The sequence below is a fragment of the Nematolebias whitei genome, chromosome 17 (genome assembly GCF_014905685.2).
Source record: "Nematolebias whitei isolate Nwh7 chromosome 17, NemWhi1, whole genome shotgun sequence".
NCBI classification, from domain to species: Eukaryota; Metazoa; Chordata; class Actinopteri; order Cyprinodontiformes; family Rivulidae; genus Nematolebias; species Nematolebias whitei.
In genome coordinates this window covers 24,893,864-24,907,922 of record NC_056514.1, presented here as the reverse complement: position 1 = coordinate 24,907,922, position 14,059 = coordinate 24,893,864, and the positions used below count along the sequence as shown (strand labels likewise).

Sequence of the window (14,059 nt, the reverse complement as noted above, 5' to 3'; positions counted from 1 at the left end):
ATTTGCTAGTGGTTAGTAAAATGCATGCAATAATAAAATCACTGGAAATTTAACCAGAGTGGTTTAAATAGACATTTCACTGACTGACTTTTTTTGATGAAAGAAAAACAATAAATTCTCTCTGCACATTACGCTCTTTCCTCAAGTAAATCTTCTAAAAATGGATACTGCGTATAAACCACTTTTGAAATATGTTATCTCTGACATATCTAAAGCTTTTTTTTTTTTAATTATCAAAAAAAAAAAAACAGCTAAAAAAAACATTAGCTTGTTCTGATGTGTTTATCTAACCGCTCACAAAAGGAAAAAAGTGAAGAGCTGTGGTAAAATAAACCATCTTCAGTTCTGCTGTCTGTAAACTGCATGGACATCATCACTGTTCTCATGCCAGGGTTCAAATCCAGCCTCGACAGCCATGCTTGCCATTTTCTTCCCAAAGCCTGCTTCTTGCTCTTTGTTGAAATCCAAAATGTACCTGAAACACACAAATGTTACGTCAGTGATAAGGCTGAACCACTCCCATCACAAACGTAATTAAATTACATATTGTGCGGTTAAATCTGGGGAATGATGCACATTTAATTATCTGATGAGCGCAGAGCAACCACACAGTACAATTTGTGGCTGTATGGTTGTCACGGTAACAAGCCATGTTACTATAAAAACCCTCACTTGGCCGACTCGACGACAAGCACAGCGTCTGGTGCTGCAATCTGTCTCATCACGGGGCACAACTGGTGCACGCAGCTTCACAGCAGACAGAGGGAGTCAGAAACACAGAAATGAAACGTGCTCGCATATTAATATCTCTTTTCAGTAGCCCAGGTGACAGGAAGGAGGGTAACTCCCCTCCCATGTATTTTAAGTTCAGTATTTACATTTAAGAAAGTGATACTGATGGTAACTGGAAAAAAAAAGGACTTACTTGGCAGAGAAGTGAATAATGTGGAAGAAGTGGGAGTATTTCTGTTTCTCTGGTAGTTTGTGAAGCGAGTCCAAAGGAAGGAAAGTTACAGAGACCCCATCCAGGTGCATCACATCTGGAAGGAATTGAAACCATTCAGTGTTCAAACTATGTACTTAATTATTTTATAGCGTCACACGGCTGTAAAGTGATTTTAAAAGATGCCGACTCAAGAAATGATGCAACAAACCGCCTTCACTGTGACTTATTTGTAGATGATGCTATTTTGGTTTTAACTTGGAGGAGAGCTCTTAAACGTTAACGTGTTTTACCATTAAAGCTGACAGATTTCTGCTCCGTCTGTGTGGACACCTCTGCCTCCGAGTCGAACTGAGAAGCGGGGAGGCAGCCCCGTCTACTGGACAGGAACTGAAACAATCCTTGGACGTTTGCAAAAGAGATATCCTGAGCCGTCTGCGGATGGAAAGAGAGGAAAGGATGAAAAAAAAAAAAAACAGGCACCAATATATTCACACGCAACTTATCTTTCAACTGAATGATGAAAATAAAATAGGAAACTCCACGGTGAAGCATATGTCATTACTGTGTAACCTTGATGTATTGCTCGTTCTGTTTCTTCAGCAGGTTCTTGTCCTCTGTTTCAATGCCAAAAGAGAGATAAGGACTGGAAACAATGTCGCCCCAGTATCCTCTAACTGCAACTTTTTCTCCTTTCTGCCAAAACACACATACACATATATAAAAAAAAAATCCTTTACACTGAATAATTTACATTTAGTGCAGCAAAACCAACAACTTACCTGATTAAACACTCTTGAAGAAAGCAAAGTTGGATTGGTTATTTGGTAGACACCTTCCCTCATTTCAAACGCCAGTCCCTGCTCTCTCCATCGCACATATTGCTGTTTGTTAATGACTCCACACTGCAGGCATGCAAAGAAAAAAGGTTTATCCTTTAAGGCATACATGTCAAACTCAAGGCCTGTGGGCCAGATGTGGCCCACCATGTCATTTCATGTGGCCCGCAAGAGCTTCAAAGTTCTGCTGGTCATATAATAAATAAGTCAAAAGGGCGCACTGACAACAAACTATATTTCCCATAATGCATGCTGATTATGTTACTCAAGGAGTAACAGCATTTTGACACCAAATGCAGTGCTGAGTATGTCAAAGTGAGCCTTCAACCATAATGTTGTTATTTTGAGTTTATTAAATGTCCTTTATTATACAGTATTACGTTAAATTTGCAGCAATGTATTTGGGATGGGATTGCAGGTTTATGTGTTTATGCAGTTAAATGTTTTCTATAATAATACCATCTCTCATAAGTTGGATGTATGACCCTTGCAAGGCTGTGTGCAGCCATTTATTTTTTTGTAAAAGGCTGCACCTGTCACATGTTGTTAGCAGCTCACAATTGTTGGTTGGACCGTTATTCTGCCCCTCTTAACTATGACAAAAAGTTTTGAACAAAGTTGATGTCATAACTTGTTATTTTTTCCTTATTCACTTGGAACGTTTGATCATTGATTTATTTATTTAACATTAAGGAATAGTTGCATTTATTTTGCATTACATTTAGTTACATTGATCTACATTTATACTGTCTAACAGTTACATCAGGCCCTTTGAGGGCAACCATTATGCTGATGTGGCCCTCGGTGGAAATGAGTTTGACACTCCTGCTTTAAGGCAACATTGACAGTGAATGTCCGATTTTACTGATAAATATTAATCTCTAGTTATCTTATAATGCTGAAAATGGCACCTTAGTGTTTTGGTAAAAAAAATAAAATAAAACTACAAGAAAATTCTCAATTACCCCTTTATTATGCAGCTTCATTGTAAGATCCCAGTCAAAGCAGCCCTTCCTGGAGTCATAACGAGTACCGAGATGCTGCCTGACGCGATAATCCCACACTTTGGACATCCTGATGGGAGGAGGATGCTTACAAGAAGAAGACTGGATCCACAAGTTGAATATACGAACAAGTTCATCTCGCTCCTTGAACTGTCAAAACACTCAGAGGATGAAATCATCACACTTTATCTTATGGAAAGCAGAATTTCATTGTTTACAGTGTTATCTCCAGTTTCGTTTTATATGGGTTTGAATGAGCAGGCCTCGACTGTATGGACGAACACAGAGCAGACTGATGTTTCACCTTGAGAAGAGTGGTGTTCAGACAGGCATGCGTGGCAGCCTCCAGTGTTTCAGTAACAGACAGAGAGAGCTGTGATGCAGCTCGCTGCAGAGTTTCTTCTGTCTGACTCCGGATTTCACCGTTTCCAAAGACCTCCAGAAACACTTCTGTCTTCTCTGAAATAAAAAAGATATTTCTGACACATCTGGCCTTTATATAATTGTTAACTTGTTAAAATTCCACCCACCATTTATTCCCATAATTTTGTGGTTCACAAGAGCTAAGTAGAGCAGCAGCAGCTGCCTAGCCACCACCTCCATGCTGTTTTCTATCACCCATACCTGCAGTAAAGCAGAAGAGAGAAGATCTGCGACTTATAAAAATGCTACTCCTGAGGTCTAAACAGTATCAGGTCAGTTTAGGAGATTAGGGCTCACATGAAGACTTTGTTTGTCGTGCAAACCAGCAATAGTCTTTAAAATGTGTCTTGGATCTGCACTGCCAATCAGTAAAACGTTGATTTCTCCCTCAAACCTCACGGGACCTAAACACAGATAGACATATACGAATAGTATTATAAATTAATTTTGATTGCAGTGTATGCAAACCTTAATTGATTCATTTTAAACATACAGTTTATATTTTTATCCAATTTACAGTTTGGTTATTTTATTGTTTCAGCACAAAACAAGTTACAACTTTTCTTCCCCTACTATAAAAAAAACCCTGTATTTAAATATAAATGAAAAGCAAAATATTGATTTTTGGTATCAAATGGTACAACCAGTTATCAATGCCTATTTAGAGCTGCAAATCCTTAACATTTCTTATAGTATGTTATTTGATAATAATAATTCAGTGCAGTGTGTAATAATTGTGTTTTATATGAATCAGCAAGAAAAGCAGCTACATTTTGGGGTGTGTTAATAATTACTATTTAGTGACAGTTAATTCATTGCTGACATTATATTATCCACAATAAAAATCACAGTACGTCATTTTTGAGCATTATATTAATTTAGAATTAGGCCCAACGACCTTTACTGTGATTTAAACTACAAAAAGAAGAAAAGAGCTGTGTAATAAAAATACAAAATAACATATAATTAAAATAAAGCACAACTGAGAGTGGGCTAATTATGGTCAACGTGATTGCACATGTGCAGCTACCTGGCGCACGCGAGAGTCTTACCCAGACTGAGCAGATTTTGGGCTGGACTAAATCCCCACCAGGTAACGCAACCTGCACCCTCTGACGCACGTCCAGCACTCATCCTAATAAATATCGACTGAAGAGAGGTTAAACAAAGTTATAGTTTTTAAATCATGACGAGAAAGAAAAACATCGACAACAGCTCATCATACAATAAAGGTTGGTGAACGCTAGTAGCCCAATAATAAACAATTAAGCTAGCTTATAGCATTAAGTTGATAGCTAGCAGATGTCAGAGTTAGCAATGCTAAAACGATAATTTATCTTGAACTTTAACTATTTTTTTTAATTTTTTTAATTATTATTCTAGGTAAGGTATAAAAAAAAATTACCCCACAAGAACAACCAAGAAAAGTTCACTGGAAACGTCCCGGCCAGAAAGTTTGAGTTCTGTTGCTAGGCAACACAGTGTTTTTTTAGACATGCGCAATCAACCACACCGGAAATTGGTTAAATTTGTTGCGTGTTATGTATTTATTTACGTGGATTTCTTTTGGATTGAATTTTAACCTTTATTTAAACCATTATGTGAAACCAAAATAAGGTTACAGGGAAAAGTTGTGGGATAAAAAAAAAGAGCTTTTGATTCTGTTTTTTGAAAATCTGTTCCCATAAATCTTAATTGTCTAATAAGAAACCATCAAATATTAAAGCAAAGCTGTACTTTGGAACACTCCAAGGTTTGACAAACCTAAAAGACACTTTTTTTAATTTCTTTATACTCTTCTTTAGGCTTTTCCCTCTTCAGGGGTCGCCACAGCGAGTCATCCTCGTCCATCTCACTCTGTCCTCTGCATCCTCTGTCCTCACTCCAGCTACCTCCGTGTCCTCTCTAACTGCATCTCCTCTTTGGCCTTCCTCTTTGTCTTTCTCCTAACATACCAATATACCCACTGTCCCTCCTCTGAACATGTTCAAACCATCTCAGTCTGGCCTCTAACTTTATCTCCTAGTTGTTCAACCTGTGCTGTACCTCTGATAATCTCATTCCTAATCTTAACCATCTTTGTCACTCCTAAGGAAAATCTCAATATCTTTACAACATTGTAAGGACAGCTACATTATATCAAATTATGCTTTTATTTTCTTCTTAAGTGTTACAATATTCTCATTTTTGGTTTCTTGAAAGTTTTAACATGCCTTTTTACTTACCTGTTTGAAGTACATATGTGAATAATGAAAAAAAGATTAAGGAGGAAAAATAAGAACCAAAAATAATAAATAGAAACGTGTTTCACGTTATATTTAACTTAACATATAAATGTAAAGAAGGCAGTAATGTGAAACTGTCTTTTATAAGTTTATTTGCATAGGACAACACTGTCACAAAAATCACCACAAACCAAACAACATAGGCTCACATTTAGTCTTTTAAGAGTTGGGAAACCAGTTATATTTATGAGGGCTGTGTTACATTTAGATGTTCTGCTGATTAGCATTTTTATTAACAACCAGTTTACACAGTTAAAAGAATGCAGTCCTTGTTAATAAAATCTGTACTTTCCTTACTTTTTCACGTCAAAATGAAAGTTACGAAACAGGCACAAGCCTGACATTACGAGAGCCAGCAAATATATGACAGTGGAGTAAATCTATGAATCAATACTTTATACACAAGGAGTTTAAAACGGAGAATGCACATTAACAAATGATTGTTTTCCAAGTATGTAAATCCAGAAGCGTGATGGTTTATAGTGTGTGCTGGATAAGAAATAGGAGATACACAGCCATTTTTTTTCTGTATGTTACACAGGCACAAATGCACACAAAATATAGACTATTGTAAATAATAATAACTGTAATCATAAACTGTACTAGAAACAGTTCTGTTCTGACAAAACAAGTCCTTAACATGACAGTGCCTACATCCAAATTGTGTTACTTACAATATAAATACTGAGAAAACAACAAGTACAAGCAGTTTTATTTATGGTTTTATATATAAATGAAAATATACAATACAATTATTCCGTTTAACAACAAATAATTTCTGAGCAGCATTTAATTTGTCTGTGAAGTGCGACTCTTAACGAGGCTTTGCTTTGAGGGCTGCATCAACCTCCTCCTCTGGCATGAGAGTGTGCCACTGAGCTACTGGACGTCTAGGATTTGCAAGCATGTCAGACCAGTGGCGCAGGCCTACCCCTGTAGCTCCATACCCCATAAAGGTCTTTCCAATGGGGTCATTGCTCCCAAGTTTGTCGTAGTCGTACACTGTGATGACAACCTGTACTTTCTGGAAAGCAAAATCACAACACCTTCAAGTCATGTTCCTTGACACATAAAAATGTGTTTATTTTTTGGTACATGTAAAACTTACCTGTATTTGTTCAAAGGGGACTTCAAAGCTGAAGCTCTCATTAAAGTAAGGATTGAGTGTGTTTTTCTTGACTGTCGTCTTCTTCTTCTTAATCCGCTTCCCATTTTGTTGCAGAACAATTTTCACATATGGGTCTGAAATACGAGAATAAGGTAAATTTGATTTGTTTTTGTTTTTTCCAATTCCCTTTTAAGGTTTCAGTTGTGTTTTTTAATTTTTTTTATTAAGCAAAAAAGTATGAGACAGATTATTGATAGTGCATGAGCCTGATTACCCGATAAGCCACCAACATCCATTTTCTTAAGATTTTTTGCCTCCATGATGTTAACTGTCAGCTTTCCAGCAGTGGGAACGTAGCGTAGGGAAATGCAAACATCTCCCAATTTTTCCTGCAAAGAAAAATTTTGTGAACACTTTTTGTTGCTAACTGATTTAAATTTAAACTGAGGAGACCTTTATGGACCAAGGTGTGAGTAAGAGAGTAAATGTTTGTCTCTTTTATCTCTAAGTGTCCCTGTGATGGACTTGTGACCTGTCCAGGGTATGCGCCCCCCCCCCCCCCCACACACACACACACACACACTCCCCCTAACACAGTGACTGCTGGAGATAGGCACCAGTGACCCTCGTGACGCATAAAGAAGAAGCCAGTCAAAATAATGGATGGATAAATAGAGGCATTTATATAAATGTTGAATATTGTTTTCACTTTTACCAACAATACCAGGGTTTGTTATTTAGTAAACTTTAAACTTTCATCTAATAAGAATAATTTCCTCTGAGCAAAAATTTTATCTAAACTTTACAATAATGTTCAAGCAGAGACAGTAAACCTTACCTCTTCCTTCTCACTACTTTCTAAGTCCCTCCATTGCTGCATTGGCTGGCCCAGATCAACACTGTTCATGGGAATCTTTATGTCGCCGATCATGTCGTGCTTGGAGAAACGATCAAAGTCAAAAACCTGCAGCACCAAAGTCTTTCCACCCAACTCTGCATATGGAATCTGAAAAGATAAGTTATTGCTGCATTCAGATGTAAAAAAGGAAAAGAGAATAGTTTTGATTACATGCAAATAAATTATGTATACTGTAAAGAACAGTAAGTACTGTAAACAACTACACCAGCACAAGCTGTGACATAAAGACAAAAATGGACAGCAAGAGGACAACGATCTTTCAGACATGAGGCACCTTGAAGAAGAACGTCTCGTTGAAAACAGGGCACAGGTTTTTGCGTTGAACCTTGGTCTCAAATTTCTTTTTTTTGTCCGGCAACAGAAAAACTTTGACGTAGGGATCTGAAGTTCCCCCCATGTCCATAGCAGCAAGGTCCTGAGCCTGAAGGATGCCCACAATGAGCTTCAGAAGAAAGAGAAAGTGGCAGGTAAATAAAAGGAAAATAAAAGTGGAAGTTTGTTTTATACTCTTAGACGTGCCTACTGTATATTTTCATGATTGATACAAATGCCTTTGATGAAATAGTTTTTGTTTTTGTGCAGGACTGACCTGGGAATCGGTGAAGCTGTAGTCCAAAGAGAACTCCAGTCTACCCAACTTCTCCTGTTCCTTCTCCTCCTGCTGCCCTTCCTTTTTCACCTCCCCCTCCTACAAGAACAAGTGTCTTACACTGAAAACTCATCATAAAGGTCTTGATCAGGTAAGACCGTAGGCAACAGCTCACCTTCTCTCCAATCTCTCCTTCACCTTCTTTTTCTTTTCTGCGTCGGCCTGCCTTTCTTTCCCTCACTTTTTTGGGCTTTTTCTTTTTCCCAAAACATTTCTTGAAAACGCAGAAGATAAAGCACGCCACTAAAAGCAGCACCAACACAACAATGGCTCCCACTGCCCACATGGGAACTGCAAAGGAGATGTGTATTAGTACACACAAAACATACTTTACAGTATAATGGGAGTAACATCATCATGTCAGAAAGGAGTAAGCAGTTAATCACTAAGTTTGCTTCTTGGATTAAAAGTTAATGTTTTCAGCAAACAAAAGAAGTCCAGTTGCCTTGTTTTTAAAATTTGGGGATTTTGAAAAGGCATAATGGATCATTTCTAAATATTTAATGGTAATAAAACTGTTTACTGGAAACTTCCAGTTCAACTTCTAAATGTTAGAAGCAGCCACTTATCTTGGACAGTTTGCTGAGCACGTGTCTGGCCTGTTAACACCCATCTCCACAATCAGATAATAACACTCTTCTAACTGGGAGTGGCCCAGTATAACCACAGCTACCAGCAATGTCTCAGCAGAGCAGAGGTTCATCATTAAGTGCTTCACGTCTGTCGTTATCAGCTTTTCATGTCTACAAAACTGGTTATTATACACTTTTTTTCTTTCTGTTATAGTTTTTTTGAGTGAAGTGGTTCATATAAACACACAAAAAATACATGCCTGTAAAATTATTGTTTTTTTTTTTTTTTATTTATCAGTGGTTCTCAAACTTTTCAGAATGAGCGCCACATTTGAAAATACAAAGCTCTCTAACCCCATTACTAGAATCTACTAATCTACCTGAACGTCTAACTAACCTGAAAATCAAAAATCTATATTTTAAGCTTAACCCTTCAACAAACCCAACTTGCTAAGTGACACTAAGATTACATGTCTTTTTGCATTTATTATAGGTCTGTTTGTATCTATTGTACTGTCATGTATCTGCACTGTGCGTTGTATTTTTTGCACATTATGTTCTGTGTTGCACCGTGATCCTGGAGGAATGCTGTTTCATTTCAATATGTACTTGGATGTAGAAGAAATGACAATAAAACCTTTCTAACACACAAGGAGGCCTGATCAGCCTCAGCTGCATCAACCTTGGGTGACAATGTCTAGTGGATAAAATACCCAAAGAACCTGAGGTCCATCACTAAGAATGTGTTCCAAAATTCAAACCACAAACCTGAAAACATTTGGATTGCTAAGTTGTAATGATTTATAAAAACAGCGTTTCAATTCCTAATTTAAAGAAAGGAGAAGGGTAGACATGGTCCTTGTTTTTGACTCAGTACTCCTAATTGTTTTGGTCATTGGCCTGATTCTGTCTGCTTTTTAGCTTTACATCTCAATTCAATTTATGATAATTATGTTATTTGCGTTTTAAATAATTGATACCAAAGGTTCTTTTGAGTACAACCAAAAGATTGCTGAGTACCACCAGTGGTAATTGTACCATAGTTTGAAAACTATGGGTATATATTTTCAAAATAGAGCTGCGTTATAGTAGAAAATCTTGTTATATCCAATATTATTGTTTATTATTGCGATGAAAATTAAATAAACTCTTATTTTCCTTGCTCCTTTCTCTTCTGTCATCACTATAATCTAAACCAGGCATGGGAATGAAGGGCACTTTGAGTCTGATTGACCAAAAATAACATTACCCTGCTGGACATGAATATAGTACAAGAATTGAAATGATCTATGATTTATTGCAGTCCAAGCAGCATTGGTGGTGTGCTCTCTGATACAGCAATGACAGTAAATCTGTGATTAATTGTGCAGCCCTAGTTCAAAATATAAATATCAGTTGAGGAAAATTTCACTCCCTTTTACACACACACACACACACACACACACACACACACACACACACACACACACACACACACACACACACACACACACATATATATATATATATATATATATATATATATATATATAATATGTAATAAAATTGATTGTGATGATATTTATATGTAATATATGTGATATTTATGTATCATGATGTAAACAGTTTATTTCAACAAATACCTATATGATTGTTGCAGAATCTACAAATATCTTACTTGGCAGATGGTCCAGTTCATTCATGAACTTCTCCTTCATGTGGTCGTAGTCGTGGCCTGGGTGGTGTTCTGTATGTGAGTGCTCATGGTGGTGCTCTGAATGAGTGTGCTCATGAGTGTGCTCATGATGAACAGACTCCGTCGTTTCTTCAGATTCAGGTTCGGACGGTTCAGCAGTCCTTCGAAGTCGGACCCCACCACTGACCAGCCTCATTGCAGCTGTCAAAACAGCAGAACCAGTTCAGCCATCTTGTGTCAGACTGTTAATGCTCACTGTCTAGTTGGCTCATTCAGGGAGTGACAACACATCTTTACTTGTATGCTGTGTAATCCCTCTGATCATGTGTTGCTGTACAGTGCAAGAGCGTAGGACATCTCTAAGCCAGATGCTCAACATGGCTGACCTTAATCCCTCTGTTATGCTCATACTCTCTGCTATCTCCTCCATCCCTTAACCCATGCCTTCTCTCCCACGTTCACCTCAGCCCCATTTTTCTCTCATCATGGTCTCTGCTACAGACTGGATTAAACTCTGGCTCTGCAGTGTTAATCCAGAATCTCAGCTTTTTAAAAATAAGTTGGTTTCTTCCTTTTAATATTCTGCAGTCACATTTTTTTCACCCTGTCAATCCTTCTCAAAAAGGTTTCTGTAATGATGCATGTTTATTGTGGACTTGGTAAAGAAATGCCAAGGTAAACATCCAGAATGTTTGTGTAGATTCTCAGTTTAAAATTAGATAAATTGACTTGCCATAAAATGGCTTCTTGGGTGAGAATTTAACTATTTAAGACTAACGGAAAAAAAGTCCAGTTACTTGTTTAAATTTAAACGAGTTAAAAAAAAGGAAAAAAGTTTTCTAAATAACCACATATTCAAATTAAAATCAAAGTTTCACTCTATGAAAAATTGAATTTTTAAGTCACTTAAATTCACAATTTAGTTTGTCATTAAATTTAACAGATTTATAGTGGTGAAATGACAAGATAGTCCTGTCAAACTAAAAAAAAATCAGAAGCAAAAGATAAAATTCACATTAAAAACAATTTATTTTAAAAAAATCACAGTTAAGGGTTTGAGCAGACGTGTAGTACAATGTTCAATTCAAAATGTTTTGAAAGTTTGCATTCACACTTGATATTCAGCCTACCTGTTGATGAGTTTCCTTAATTCCCTTCTAACGAAGAGCCGAGGGCCTTTTTAGTGTTAGTTTCTTGGCTCAGCGCTCACACCTTCAGCACTTCGGTACGCTGCCGTCTGACTGGCAGCCGTCCTGAAACCCTGTCCATCAAAGTGCTGGCAAATCACTGGAGCAGTTATCGTTTAATCCCCCCCCCACCCCCTCTGATATTGGAGGGCTGAAAACATTTTACTGAAGGAAAATTACGACAAAATTTGCTCCAACTTGTCGCATGTTATAAATTTGAATGAAGTTCAAGGCACTTCAAGATAACCGATATTCATAGTGTTCAGATAGAACAGATTGTAGTCCTCTAGTTACTAATCCCTTCATAGCTGTACTGACTAGTAACTCAATCCTGCAGCAATTTTACACAGTACCACAGCTCTGCACAGTAATCTTCAATTATCGTTTTTAAACATCTGGAGGCATCAGGGAAAAACATGCAGCTTCAGGACACTGGAGAAAATGGGTCTTCAGGATTTAATGCAAGTCACAGCTGTGTACTGGTTTCACTTGCATTTATTTAATCACCAGAAACTACAGGCTCACGTTTTGACATATTTGTAAAGTAGCAAAGAAATGTCAAAATTTTGAAACTGGGGGAAATTTTTTATTTTTTTAATATATAAATGCAACAGTTGTGGCACCATTTCCAAATTTATTCATTTATTTTAACAGCTTTGCTCAGTTGAAACATGACACTGGAATGTATTGACACATGACGTTTATGTAAACAGGTTATTCACTTCACAGTTAACAGCTTAGGAGACCTTAATGAGAACATGTTCCAATTTGTTTTTCATACAAAATTTGAGGCAGTTTATTTTTTTGTAACATTTGAGTAAACTACAAATTTTAAACAAATGCATAGTCATCCGTTGTCTCTGCATCTTTGAGGGTTTACAGAGTATGTCTGTCAAACAGGTATTCCCCCATGGACGCGTTTGTCCCGGGCTCAGAAAGGCGGGACAGACTGCCGATGTAGTCACCCAGTTTCTTGATGGTGTCGTGGCTGTCGACAAGGAGGTCCTCCTCGAGGAAGTTGCACAGCTAGAGAGAAATAAGTATTAACACGCATCAAGTCATGTGATCTACATAATACAAAAAAAGTTTGTACTACATAAAAAAAATAAAAATAAAATTACGTGCGGGTCCTTTTGGTTGTCAGCTCTGCGGTGCACATCAAGGATGCACGTGTTCAAGAACTTCTGGTATTCCAGGGAAAAATTCATTGCATCCAGGCCACATTTCCAGTCCTCCCTGCTTGGCTTCTAGAATTACATTTTGAGCAACAATTTACAATAAATACCAGTAATTGCATTCAGGCGATTTGAGACTTACAGTAATATTCTGAAGCAAGATGCGGCCCCCTCTCCTGTTCTGATACGCCAGCAGCTTCTCAGCCTGTTCCTGCTCCTTCTCAGAGCGTTCCAAGAAAAAGCGAGAAAAGTGGGGCAAAGCAACGTCGTCCCTGTCAAAATACATGCCCTAAAACATGAGGGCAAAGATTTATTACAGAGCAGAAAAAGAAAAATACACGATAGCTGCAACTGTACCATTTTTCAATTAAAAAAAACTTACCACAGCAAGGTAGGTGTAGGACGCGTTGAGCTTCAGATTAACAAGCTTGTTGACATCTCCTTCAGTCTCTGCATGAAAGTTTTGTTTCACCAAAGACTGCATCTCTGAACAACAAACAAAGTGAATACGCCTGCTGTTAAGGAAACTACATGTGGGTTTAGTTTAGACAAGTCTCCTATATGGCATCCCATTTAGTAACAAGTCAGCGTTTCCTACCTCTTCTCTGGAGTTACTTGATTGACTAAACGATTTTGGTCTGTCTGTGTCTGAAGTCCGCCAGTGATAAAGTTCTGCACGTGTTTGCAGCTTCAACAGCAGATATTTAAGAGCTCAGTGGCACCAGCCCACCCACTGTCGTCATGTGTGCAGACGTGATAAGTCCAGACAACATTACAGCCTGGGACTAGGCTAACATTAGCACAGTGTTAGCTCGAACTGCATGCTGACACACTAAGTTACCATTTAAAGTTTACGAACTGAGCAATTAACCTTGCATTTTCATTTAGCCTGCAATGTTCACTGAAAAACACATCAAAAACAGAACCAAGTCCACTTTAAAAGTACAAGTACTTACTTGCTGCCAAGCAGTGCTCACAGTCACAACAGACAAAAACAACCCTTCTTCTTCTCCTTTTAAAGCCCGAGGTTAATTAGGCGCTACAGCGGATCATTACTGCCCTCTACTGGACCATCAGACCAGCACAAGCACAGGTGTGTCCATCAGGTCTGCACCCAAATGTTCAGCTCTTAGGTTAATGTCTGCCATGAAACTCATCTATTCAAACAGTTCAGTAAGTAACATTTATTTATATAGCACTGTTCATAGATACAATCACAAAGTTTATACTCATACTACTGTTTACATTTGCACTACTGTTTATACTCATACTACTGTTTA

General features: G+C 37.7%; 3 protein-coding genes across 5 annotated transcripts; all 3 read right to left on the bottom strand.

Moving 5' to 3' along the window:
- Window positions 1–339: 339 nt before the first annotated feature.
- Window positions 340–4,343, bottom strand: LOC119423965 (dynein assembly factor 3, axonemal-like). Its single transcript, XM_037691397.1, has 11 exons — window positions 4,262–4,343; window positions 3,507–3,613; window positions 3,317–3,410; window positions 3,091–3,245; window positions 2,748–2,936; window positions 1,726–1,848; window positions 1,517–1,639; window positions 1,237–1,378; window positions 926–1,040; window positions 673–747; window positions 340–475 (listed from the first exon to the last, which is right to left on the bottom strand). The coding sequence occupies exons 1-11, from the start codon at window positions 4,341–4,343 to the stop codon at window positions 340–342; spliced, it is 1,341 nt and encodes a 446-aa protein (XP_037547325.1).
- Window positions 4,344–5,578: 1,235 nt separating this feature from the next.
- syt5b (synaptotagmin Vb) lies at window positions 5,579–11,693 on the bottom strand. The gene is made up of 9 exons (XM_037691396.1): window positions 11,548–11,693; window positions 10,400–10,618; window positions 8,286–8,461; window positions 8,111–8,209; window positions 7,796–7,963; window positions 7,441–7,608; window positions 6,877–6,991; window positions 6,603–6,736; window positions 5,579–6,518 (listed from the first exon to the last, which is right to left on the bottom strand). The coding sequence occupies exons 2-9, from the start codon at window positions 10,611–10,613 to the stop codon at window positions 6,309–6,311; spliced, it is 1,284 nt and encodes a 427-aa protein (XP_037547324.1). The 5' UTR covers window positions 10,614–10,618; window positions 11,548–11,693; the 3' UTR covers window positions 5,579–6,308.
- Window positions 11,694–12,168: 475 nt separating this feature from the next.
- On the bottom strand, window positions 12,169–13,800 carry zgc:56095 (Ferritin, lower subunit-like). 3 transcript variants are annotated; one of them, XM_037690858.1, is made up of 5 exons: window positions 13,736–13,800; window positions 13,162–13,265; window positions 12,922–13,068; window positions 12,726–12,851; window positions 12,169–12,630 (listed from the first exon to the last, which is right to left on the bottom strand). In XM_037690858.1, exons 2-5 carry the CDS (start codon window positions 13,261–13,263, stop codon window positions 12,481–12,483), a joined length of 525 nt encoding a protein of 174 aa, XP_037546786.1. In that variant the 5' UTR covers window positions 13,264–13,265; window positions 13,736–13,800; the 3' UTR covers window positions 12,169–12,480. The 3 variants fall into 3 exon arrangements, with proteins under 3 accessions (XP_037546786.1, XP_037546788.1, XP_037546787.1); XM_037690860.1 differs by having other exon boundaries at window positions 13,162–13,270; window positions 13,736–13,769; XM_037690859.1 differs by lacking the exon at window positions 13,736–13,800 and adding an exon at window positions 13,378–13,541.
- Window positions 13,801–14,059: the final 259 nt, after the last annotated feature.